General features: G+C 38.8%; 1 protein-coding gene across 1 annotated transcript in view; it reads right to left on the reverse strand.

Annotated features, from left to right (window-relative positions):
• LOC135107824 (ionotropic receptor 93a-like) overlaps positions 1–12849 on the reverse strand; it is a 101233-nt gene that overhangs the window by 23720 nt on the left and 64664 nt on the right. The window contains exons 7-8 of the mRNA XM_064018113.1: positions 10535–10738; positions 6116–6274 (exon numbers count right to left, since the gene is read on the reverse strand). Coding sequence (XP_063874183.1) covers positions 6116–6274; positions 10535–10738 — 363 coding nt within the window. The remainder of the gene's footprint in view (positions 1–6115; positions 6275–10534; positions 10739–12849) is intronic.

Consider the following 12849-nt stretch of genomic DNA (forward strand, 5'->3'; position numbering starts at 1 on the left):
CAATCAGAAATTTTAGAAAGATCAGAAGTCAAGCGTTTTGTGGCTTCCCTGCGTGATGTGTCTACCTCCTGAAGGGTTGGACGTCTATGAAAAGACGTGGAAAAAGTGCAGCTTGGTATCATCAGCGTAGGAGTGGATAGGACAATAAGTTTGGTTTAGAAGATCATTAATGAATAATAAGAAGAGACTAGGCGACAGGACAGAACCCTGATGAATACCACTGTTAATAGATTTAGGAGAAGAACAGTGACCGTCTACCACAGCAGCAATTGAACGGTCAGAAAGAAAACTTGAGATGAAGTTACAGAGAGAAGGATAGAAGCTGTAGGAGGGTAGTTTGGAAATCAAAGCTTTGTGCCAGACTCTATCAAAAGCTTTTGATATGTCCAAGGCAACAACAAAAGTTTCACTAAAATCTCTAAAAGAGAATGACAAAGATTCAGTAAAGAAAGCCAGAAGATCACCAGTAGAGCGGCCTTGACGGAACCCATACTGGCGATCAGATAGATGGTTGTGAAGTAATAGATGTTTATGAATCCTCCTGTTGAGGATAAATTCAAAATCTTTAGATAGGCAAGAAATTAAAGCAATAGGATGGTAGTTTGAGGGATTAAAACGGTCACCCTTTTTAGGAACAGGCTGAATGTAGGCAAACTTCCTACTTGACGGAACCCATACTGGCAATAAGATAGAAGGTTGTAAAGTAATAGATGTTTAAGAATCTTCCTGTTGAGGATAGATTCAAACACTTTAGATAGGCAGGAAATTAAAGCAATAGGACGGTAGTTTGATCGATTAGAACGGTCACCCTTTTCAGGAACAGGCTGAATGTAGGCAAACTTCCAGCAAGAAAAAAAGGAAAATGTTGACAGACAGAGCTGAAAGAGTTTGACTAGGCAAGGTGCAAGCACGGAGGCACAGTTTCGGAGAACAATAGGAGGGATCCCATCAGGTCCATAAGCCTTCCGAGGGTTTAGGCCAGCAAGGGCATGGAAAACATCATTGCGAAGAATTTTAATAGGTAGCATGAAGTAGTCAGAGGGTGGAGGAGAGTGAGGAACAAGCCCAGAATCGTCCAAGGTAGAGTTTTTAGCAAAAGTTTGAGCGAAGAGTTCAGCTTTAGTAATAGATGTGATAGCAGTGGTGCCATCTGGTTGAAATAAAAGAGGGAAATAAGAAGAAGCAAAGTTAGTGGAGATATTTTTGGCTAGATGCCAGAAGTCACGAGGGGAGTTAGATCTTGAAAAGTTTTGAGAGTTAGGAAAAATCTTTTCTATGCTACTTATTGCAGCTTTTTCAAAATCAACGGTTACTGAATTAGGCTCCATAACACGCGTTTCTTAAGTTTAGAAAATATCTTGAGTTTTAGATTTCGTAATGCAGTTTTCTCTAAGGAGAGCATGGATGGTATAGAGTTGATGGTCGTCAGGAGCACTATCGAACGTACCGTTGCAAAACTAGTGTATACTTTTTGCCAATAAATCGGGATTAGTGTCAGTTCCCATTAAAACGATATTTTCTTCTTTGGCTAAAACCAATCTCTCCCCTCTTAACACTAATCCCTCTAATAACCTCTCAATCCCTAAGTCCATCTGTTATTTCGTTCCCATCTCTGAATTTCCTTTGTCTTCTAATCATTCTGTTAAGACTTTCTTTTTTGAGAACAATGAACTCCATGGGCTGTAAGAAAAATATATATTATAAAAAAAAAAAAAAAATATATATATATATATATATATATATATATATATATATATATATATATATATATATATATATATATATATATATATATATATATATATATATATATATATATATATATATATATATATATATATATATATATATATATATATATATATATATATATATATATATATATATATATATATATATATATATATGACAAGACACGGCATCATCAGGAAGCTGAAAACGATATATATATATATACATTATAAAATATATCAAATGTACCAACACAGATACTATCTAAAATATTTTAACATAGTCTCAAAAGTTTACAAAAAATTTACATTAAGTATACTAATAGTCTCAAAGTTTACATTAAGTTTATATTAGATAAATCTATAAACTAATGACAAGGTGTGGTTACCAGTGAGAGGAACAGGAGAGAGACTGACAGACAAGAGAAACATAGGGAAGAAAAAACTATAAGAAACAAACTATGGAAGTCTCGAACTGTACCGAGACAATGTGTCATTTAACTGATATATAGTAGGAGTGACGTCGTTTGATTATTTAATTCAGGGTTATTATGTTTAAAATATAATGATTCATTATATTTTAGAATTTTAAAGTTACTGTTAGAAAACTCATGTTCAGGCTCATCACAGCGAGCATGAATCAAAGAGAAAGATGGTTGTGTTAAGGGTTTGGATGTACTAAGTGAAACACCTTTATGTTCATCAATCTGAAGAGTTAAGTTTTTCTTCATCCCAATGTAATGAATTGTGAACTCTTACCTTCAAACTAAATGAGTCCTTTTTTTTGCTGTTAGCGGAAAAGATGTCTTCACACTTTCAATTTTTTTTTTTAATGCATAGCTTTAAATCTTAAAGAACTAGAGATATTGCTTATACTGATTTGTTTAATAGCTTATAATTAAGTAGTTACCTCGTTGGCTGTTTAACAATAAATAAATAAATAAATAAATAAATAAATATATATATATATATATATATATATATATATATATATATATATATATATATATATATATATATATATATATATATATATATATATATATATACATACACACACAGGGTGTAACGTGGGTCTCTGCAAATACTGAAAGAGGTGAAAGAATGTCTAATTCTAAGTAGAAAATGTTCTATACACATATGCATTCTAAGGCTTCGTTTACCCGTTACAGGATTTCAAAATGTATGGGATTCACGGGTGTGCTATACGTGTACCTATGAGGTGACGGGCAGACAGACGTGGTGCCACTTGGTCGAATTAATAATGGTTTAATAGTACAGTATCTTATAACAAGACAAATGGTATTAAAAAACATGTAATTTACCGATAAGCATTACACGACAACATTATTGTGTTGATTAAAAGTACTCTTATAAAATGCTACGTGGCATCATCATAGCGAGGGAGTAGCCAGTCCGAGCGACCTTGAAAACAGCTGAATGAGTGATAACGCCACGTCAGTCATCAGTCGTTGTCAATCTCAGGGTGTCATTTTCACAGCCTGCAAAAAATAAGATTAAACCATTCGTAATTTGACCAAATGCCACCTTCAACGCAGTGACAATGCAACTGGCTGTCCGTCACCTCATAGCTACACACATAGCACACCCATGGGTCCCATACATTTTCAACTCTAACGGGTAAACAAAGCCTTAAAACGCATACGTTTATAGAACATATTCTTCTTAAAATTACACATTCTTTCGCTCCTTTCAGTATTTGCAGAAACTCGCATTACACCCTGTGTGTGTGTGTATATATATATATATACATATATATATATATATATATATATATATATATATATATATATATATATATATATATATATATATATATATATATATATATATATATATATATATATATATATATATATATATATATATATATATATATATATATATTGAAGGCTAATTATCATAAAACCTCACTTTTTAAATAATTCAAATCATAGGAAGTACGAAGTACAGAAGGTAGGGAGTTCGAGATTTTTCTAGAGAAAGGGATGAATGACAGAATACTGGTTAACTCTTGCATTAGAGAAGTGAACAGAATAGGAATGAGAGAAAGAAGAAAGTCTTATGCAGCGAGGCCGCGGGAGGATGGGAGGTATGCAGTTAGCATGATGAAAAGAACAGTTAGCGTGAAAATAGCTGTAAAAAAGGGGATGAGATGCAACATTGCAGCTGAAGACAGTCAGTTACAAGAGATGAGTTGATATAAGGAGTTGACCCTCCTAAAACAAAATCATGTCAAGCATACTTAATTCAGATAATGACGTATAATGGACAGATAATGCCACTAAAGCCTTAACAGCTGAGGGAGAAGTGTGTGAGAAAAACTGGCACACATGGCTTGGAGCCCCAACTTCATAGAAGCTGTTTTCACTAGTAATGAAATGTAAAGTTTCCAGTTGAAATTATAAGTAAAGGGTAGATCGAGGATATTCACTGTAGAAGATGGGAACAGTTAAGTGTCACTGAAGAAAACAGGATAGTCATATGAAAGGTTGTGTTTAGTTCATAAATGGAGGAATTGAGTTTTTGAGGCACTGGACAATACTAAGTTCGTTTTGGTCGAATCAGAAATTTTAGAAAGCTCAACAGTCAAGTGTCCTGTGGCTTCTCTTCGTGAACTGTTTACTTCCTGATGGGTAAGACGTCTACGAAAAGACGTCCAGGAAAAGTGCAGCGAGCTATCACTAGCGTAGGAGTAGATAAGAAAAAAACTTATGTTTTGACGATCATAGATGAATTGTAGGAAGAGAGTGGGGGACAAGCCAGAATCCTGAGGAACACTACTGCTAATAGATTTAGAAGAACAGTGGCCGCCTACCACAGCAGAAACAGAACAGTCAAAAAAGAAACTTGATATGAAGCTGCAGAGAGAAGGATAGAAACTGTAGGAGATAGTTCATGCCAGTCTGTATCAAAAGCTTTCCATATGTCTAAGGCAACACCAAAAGTTTCACCAAAATTCTCGAAAAGAAGATGATCAAAACTCAGTAAGAAAATCCAGAAGATTATCAGTAGAGCTGCTTCAACAAAACCCATACTGACGATCAGTTAGTAGGTTGTGGAGTGATAGATTTTTAAGATTCTTCTTGTTGAGGATAGTCAAAAACTTAAAAGGCAGAAAGTTAACGGAATAGGACGGTAGTTTCAGGGATTAGAACAGTCCCCTTTTTCTGGAACAGGGTAAATGTAGGTAAAATTCCAGCAAGAAGAAAAGGTAGATGTTAATAGATAAAACTGAAGAGTTTGACTTGGCAAGATGCAAGCACACAAACACATTTTCAGAGAGCAATAGGAGGGTCCCCATCAGGCTCATAGGCCTTCCGAGGGTTAAGGCCAGGGAGGGCATGAAAAACATCACTGCAAGGAATCTTAATGAGTAGCATGAAGTAGTCAGAGGGTGGAGGAGAGGGAGGAACAAGCCGTGAATCTTCCAAGGTAGAGTTAGCAAAGGTAACCTTTGTTCATACCTTTAGCAAAGGTATGAGCGATGAGTTTAGCTTTAATAAATAAATGAATGAGATGGCAATGGTGCCATCAGATTGAGATAAAGAAGGGAAATCTGAAGTAGCAAAGCTATTAGATATTATTCTGGTTAAGTGACAGAAATCACAAGATGAGTTAGATCTTGAAAGATTTTTACACTTTATATTAATGAAGGAGTTTTTGGCCAGTTGAATAGCATACTTGGCATGATTCCGGGCAGAAATGTAAAGTGCATGAGATTCAGGTGGTGGAAGGCTCAAGTACCTTTTGTGGGTCATGTATAGTACGAAAACAAACTGTGTTAATTAAATCATGGTTTGGAAGGTTTAGGTCAAGAGACAAAGTGAGGAATGTACCCTTCATGACAGACACTATCACTCTTGTTATGAGCTCAGCACACAGATATGGGTCTCTGACACGGAAGCAGTAGTCATTCCAAGGAAAATCATAATAATACCGCCTCAGTACCGCCCAATTAGTAGTGTCAAAACGCAAGAGGCACCTCCCCTTTGGGGAATCCTGAAGAGGAGTTGGAGCGATAGGACAATGTATAGATATGAGGTTGTGATCGGAGCCCAACGGAGATGATATGGTGACAGCATTAGCGAAAGGATTAGAGGTTAGGAAAATATCAACAATGTTGGGCGTATCTCCAAAACAGTTTGGAATACGAGTAGGGTGCTGCACCAGTTCCTCTAGGTCATGGAGGATAGCAAAGTCAAAGGCTAGTTTACCAGGATTATACATATATATATATATATATATATATATATATATATATATATATATATATATATATATATATATATATATATATATATATATATATATATATATATATATATATATATCCATTTTTCTATAAAGGGAAATAGTGTTACCTGGATGATTCTTAAGGTAGAGAAACCACGTGAGTCAGTGTACAGTGATTTGACATAGGAAAGATGGTTGAGTGCATCAATATGTACACCGCGGCCTCTCATCAAGTGGCTGTAGATTATCTCCGAGCTCGGCATTGGGACGAAGCGGCTTACCAAACCCTGTAGGTAAAAAAAGAAAAAAGTTAATAAAATGACTAAATAAACAAATATACGAATTAACTTGTGATAGATAAATAGCAATAATATAAGAATAGTATGGAAAAGGAGAGAGAGAGAGAGAGAGAGAGAGAGAGAGAGAGAGAGAGAGAGAGAGAGAGAGAGAGAGAGAGAGAGAGAGAGAGAGAGAGAGAAACGAACACCAAATATAATTATACCAAGGAACAAGAAATGCACAACTGATAGCTGTGTTCACTTGCTCCCTCAGCTCCCTTGTGTTGCTCGCTAATACCAAGTATGTTGAGGACTGAGGAACATGTAACTAAGATTCCTTTTCCAAACTATCCATCCGTGTTTGAGGGTTGCACTCGGCTACAGGCCGGCTTTAAGGCCATTCTCCCTAATAAGCCATAGTTATACAGAACATCAACCGTAAAAATGTTTGTAAAGCCGATATATGAATTTGTGAACCTGTGCTCTAAGACTTCGATGATAGGATTTCTTTTTTTTTTATTTTGTCTGCATTGAAATTTACCTCAATTTCCATGAACTGCAATTAATAGTATTTACACTTTCACCGATGCAGTTTAATTATTTGTTTATTTATTGATATTTACCCTCATACCCTCTTAAACGGATATCCACAATTTGCATGATATGCCCACAATTCCCATAAGACAGTGGTACCACCTTCTTAAAGATGATTAGCCTGTCACTGGAGGATCCGGTGCCTGTAGGTTGTTCTCTCTCTCTCTCTCTCTCTCTCTCTCTCTCTCTCTCTCTCTCTCTCTCTCTCTCTCTCTCTCTCTCTCTCTCTCTCTCTCTCTCTCTCTCTCTCTCCCTCTCTCTCTTTTATGAAGGAGGGGCAGCGGCCAAAGGCAACAAAAATAGTTATAAAAAAGGCCACTGATAATAGGGTCCGAAGCAGTAGTCAAAAATTAAAGAATAAGTGTCTTGAAACCTTCCTCTTCAAGGAGTTCAAGTCATAGGAAGGTGGAAATAAAGAAACATGCAGGGTGTTCCAGAGTTTACCAGAGAAAGGGATGGATGATTGAGAATACTGCTTAATTCCTGCATTAGAGAGGTGGACAAAATAGGAATGAGAGAAATAAGAGTCTTGTACAGCGAGGCCGCGTGAGGAGGGGAGGCATGCAGTTAGCAAGATCAGAAGAGCAGTTAGCATGAAAATAGCGGTAGAAGACAACTAGAGATGCAACATTGTGGCGATGATAGAGAGGTTGAAGACAGTCAGTTAGAGGAGAGGAGTTGATGAGGCGAAAAGCTTTTGATTCCACCCTGTCTAGAAGAGCGCTATGAGTGGAATCCCCCCAACATGTGAAGCATACTCCATACATGGACGGATAAGGACCCTGTACAGAGTTAGCAGCTGGGGGGTGAGAAAAGCTGGCAGAGACGTCTCAGAACGCCTAACTTCATAGAAGCTGTTTTAGCTAGAGATGAGATGTGAAGTTTCCAGTTCAGATTATAAGTAAAGGACGGACAGAGGATGTTCAGTGTAGAACAAGGGGACAGTCGAGTGTCACTGAAGAAGAGGGGATAGCTGTCTGGATGGTTGTGTCGAGTTGATAGATGAAGGAATTGAGTTTTTGAGACATTGAACAATAGCAAGCCTGCTCTGCCCCATCAGAAATTTTAGAAAGATCAGAAGTCAGGTGTTCTGTGGCTTCCCTGCATGAAATATTTATCTCCTGAAGGGTTGGATGTCTTGTCTAAAAGAGCGGTGCGAATGGATCTCCCCGCTCAACACACATGTAAAGCATATTCCATACATGGACGGTTAAGTTAGCATCTGGGGAGGTGAGAAAGCTGGCGAAAATGTCTCAGAACACCTAACTTCATAGAAGCTGTTTTAGCTGGAGATGAGATGTGAAGTTTCCAGTTTAGATTATAAGAGAAGGACAGACCGAGGATGTTCAGTGTAGAAGTGGAAGACAGTTGAGTTCTCTTTGAAGAAGAGGGGATAGTTGTCTGGAAGGTTGTGTCGAGTTGACAGATATAGGAATTGAGTTTTTGAGGCACTGAATAATACCAAGTTTGCCTTCTTCCCCAATCAGAAATTGTAGAGAGATCAGACGTCAGACGTTCTGTGGTTTCTCTGAGTGAACTGTTTATTTCCTGAAGGGTTGGACGTCTTCAAAAACATGTGGAAAAGTGCAGAGTGGCATCATGAGCGTACGAGTGAATAGAACAAGAAGTTTGGTTTAGAAGGTCATTGATAAATAACAGGAAGAGAGTGGGTGACAGGACATAACTCTGGGGAGCACCACTGTTAAAAGATTTAGGAGAAGAACAGAGACTGTCTACCACAGCACCAACAGAAATCAGAGCTTTGTGCCAAATTATTTCAAAAGCTTTTGATATGTCTAAGGTAACAGCAAAAGTTTCACCAAAATTTCTAAAAGAGGATGATCAAGACTCAGTAAGGAAAGCCAGAAGATCACCAGTAAAGCGACCTTAACGGAACCCATACTGGCGATCAGATAGAAGGTTATGAAGTGATAGATGTTTAAGAATCTTCCTGTTGAGAATGGATTAAGAAACTTTGGATAAGCTGGAAATTAAAGCAATAGGAAGGTGGTTTGAGGGATTAGAACGGTCACTCATTTTAGGAAGAGGCTGAATGTAGGCAAAGTTCCAGCAAGAAGGAAAGGTAGATGTTGAAAAACTGTTGAAAGAGTTTGAGCATGCAAGGTGTAAACACGAAGGCACAGTTTCGGAGAACAATAAGAAGGACCCGATCAGGTCCATAAGTCTTCCGAGGGTTTATGCTAGCATGAAAGACATCATTGGGAAGAATTTTAAAATGTAGCATGAAGTGGTCAGAGGATGAAGAAGAGGGAGGAACAAGCCGTGAATCGTCCAAGGTTGCGTTTTTAGCAAAGATTTGAGCGAAAAGTTAAGCTTTAGAGATATATGTAATAGCAGTAGTGCCATCTGGTTGAAATAAAGGAGGGAAAGGGAAAAAAGCAAAGTTATTGGAGATTTTTTGGCTAGGTGCCAGCAATCACGAGGGGAGTTAGATCTTGAAAGATTTTGACACTTTTTATTAATGAAGGAGTTTTTAGCTAGTTGGAGAACAGACTTGGGATGGTTCCGGGCAGAAATATAAAGCGCATGAGATTCTGGTGATGGAAGCGTCTCTCTATCATGTACAGCACGAGAACAGGCTATGTTAAACCAATTGTTTAAAAGATCTAGGTCGAGGAAAAGTGAGGAATGTACACCTGCATGCCAGACATCATCACCTCTGTTATGCGCTTGGTACATAGAGATGGGTCTCGGAAGCAGTAATCATTCCAAGGAAAATCAGCAAAATACCTCCTCAGGCCTCCCCAACTAGCCAGAGGCACTTCCGCTTAAGGGGATCCTGAGGGGGGATTGGACAAGATACAGATATGAAATTGTGATCGGAGGACCCCAATGGAGAAGAGAGGGTATCAGCATAAGCAGAAGGATTAGAGGTTAGGAAAAGGTCAAGAATGTTGGACGTATCTCAAAGACAGTCAGGAATACGAGTAGGGTGTTGCACCTACTGAACTAGGTCGTGGAGGATAGCAAAGCTGAAGGCTAGTTCACCAGAATGGTCAGTGAAGGGAGAAAAAAAGCCAAAGCTTGTGGTGAACACTGAAGTCTCCGAGGTAGGCGATCTCCGCAAAAGGTAAGAGAGTGAGAACATACTCCCCTTTGGAAGTTAAGTGGTCAAAGAATTTTCTATAGCTATGCTATTAGCTTTCTATGCTAATCTGACATCACTGAGTTTCCAGTCTATATGGGCAGTATTTGGCGTGAATTTAGAAGATAACATAATGAGAGTAATGTAGCAGTAGTAAAGAGCAGGTGGAACAGTCAGAGCTGCAGTATATAAAACTTCTTTTTTTTTCTTAGATGGTATTTGATTGACATGCACCTAACAACGATGAATGGAGAGCATGGTAATGAAGATGACAATTATTTTGTATTTAGATTTTGTATTTATCAAATCCTTTTATAACTTCATAACTTTCGGCGATGTGAAATATATTTTTAAATTCTTTCAATGTTGTAATACTATGCAAAAGTAATACTTCTAACACATCCATTTTTTTTTCTTATAGTGAATAAAATGCGACATTCGAATATCAGCTATTTAAACTCCTTATTTGAATATTTCTTCATAATATTCTTTTTTTTTTTTATTGGGATACAAATTTCAAGTGGCTGTTTGTCATGTGTGTCAATTTCAGATTATCACAGAACACTTACTCTTACGTATTCGTTACCAGACTCCGCCATGTTGTCCGCAAAGAAGGGACCACCGATGCCATAGACGAAAAGCTTGGAATCATAGAGCTGCTTCAGTGACGTGATTCCCTCGGGAATGCGCTCAACCGTCAAGAAGGCCGTCAGGTTGGCGCTGTATGCTACCGTCACGATGATAATGTGCACCCAGAGAAACACCACAAACACCTTCAGAAACAGACACATAATTTTGATTTCTTGACATAACAAGAAGACATGTAGTACTTTATAATAATAGTTTTCTTTTAGTTAATTTATGAATAATAATAATCTGCAGATTTGCAAAGAGCAATGTGAAATACAACAACCATTGGCAAAGAATATGCATCTCTCTCTCTCTCTCTCTCTCTCTCTCTCTCTCTCTCTCTCTCTCTCTCTCTCTCTCTCTCTCTCTCTCTCTCTCTCTCTCTCCAGGAGCTTTACTCCTGACTCTCTCCCCCACTAGTGTTGTTACATTCATAGATCTTAAGAGTGCATTTGATACTGCAAATAGGCAAGTTATCCTTGATCAGCTTGTTGACTTTGACGTTAAAGGCCGTTTATTAAAGTGGATTCGAGGATATCTTTGCAATAGAACTGCTCGAGTCCTTTATAAAGGAACGTGCAGCACACCTCATAGACACGAAATGGGGACTCCCCGTTGGGGTGTTGTTAGTCCATTTCTGTTTAATGTCTTTATGCATCGCGTCCTGTCTCTTCTGTCTAACATCCCCAGAACAACAGTGACCTGTTATGCTTATGTTATTTGTATTCATTCAGCTTATCCACAAGATCTCCAACTTCTCCTTAATGATTTTTATGCTGCAACTACTACTTGTGGCCTTATCATATCTCCGGAAAAGAGTAGAATATTTTCATATCGCATCCCAAGAGCACTTCCAGACTTTACTGTGGAAGGTAAAGTTGTCCCTCGCTGCATGCTGTATATTTACCTGGGTGCACCGGTTCGAATAACCCGAGCCATACCTGCACGGCAACGAATCTATCCCATCCTTCAAGACCTCCTGGATAAATTATAGCAGCGCTTCGCCCCCATCAAATGGCTTGCCAACAATGCCACTGGAATTTCCATCCCTGTAGCCAAGACTATCAACATCCTGTTCCTGCGCTCTCTCATTGACTACCTTTCTCCTGCTTTATATCAGCTTCCACTATCGTCACTAGAGCCTCTAGAAAATTCCAAAACCGAGTCATGAGATTTATTCTTGGTTGCTCGGCATCTACCACTCAGAAATATCAAAACTACAGTTAGAACTCAACCTGCCACCACTTATCGATTTAAATTTACACCAATGTCACCTACTTCACAGCAAAGTGCTCTTACCCAACCTTGCACCTCATTACTTCAATGTCATCAAAGCGACGTTGGTCCCAAACGCACCAGAACCCTTCATTCGACCGGGTGGCCGCTATCTCATTAAAAGGGTGTGTGCCACTCTAACTAGACTCAACATCGATGTTTCTTTTGCAGAAATTGACTCGGATTTACCACCTTGGCGAGTACCTCTACCAGCTGTCTCTTGCACTCCACCCTCCAAAGCTGACCTCCTCTCCCTACAGAAACAACTGACTCTGGAGACTATCCCCAGCGTGACTGCCAAGGTTCCCTCCGCTCACCACCTTAACGTTGACGGATGTGTGCTGGCAGACGAGAGTGAAGCATGTGCCGTGTTTTCTCTCACCAATAACCCACCAGTAAGTGGCGGTTGGGTCGGCCACAGACTCCTTAATGCATCCAGTTCTACATACTGAAGCTCCATAGCCTCCTGGAAGCTGTGATTCTCCTCACTTAGGATAGAATAAACGGAGTAGTCATTTGTGACTCCCAATCAGCGCTTCATGCCCTCTCCTCTCAACGACCAGCGTGCCTCAGTGTTGTGAATAGGATAATTCATCAGCTAGCTATGGCCAGTGATAATTCCCTTATGATATTTTTCATATGGATACTCTCCTATGTTGGACTCACGGCCAAAAACACTGTAAGTAGTATAGTTAAGGTTGCTTGTACCCTGAATGTTCCTAATGTGCCTTCCATACCCTCTCTTCAGTGCTATAGACGCTTACTACACTCTGCCTCCCATGTCCTGGTACTGCAACAGAGAAACGCTGAATGAGGCGAGAGTGTCTCCATACGACACAATGAAAATTTTGTTCACTGCGCTCACAAAAACCGTCGCCACGGACTCATGGTGCGGCGAGACAATGTGGTGAGTGCCAGACTAAGGCCCGGTTTACACTAGTCCGTTCTGAACGGAGGAGTTGGCCGCCATCTCCTTATC

Source organism: Scylla paramamosain, chromosome 16, assembly GCF_035594125.1.
Source record: "Scylla paramamosain isolate STU-SP2022 chromosome 16, ASM3559412v1, whole genome shotgun sequence".
In the NCBI taxonomy this organism is placed as follows: domain Eukaryota; kingdom Metazoa; phylum Arthropoda; class Malacostraca; order Decapoda; family Portunidae; genus Scylla; species Scylla paramamosain.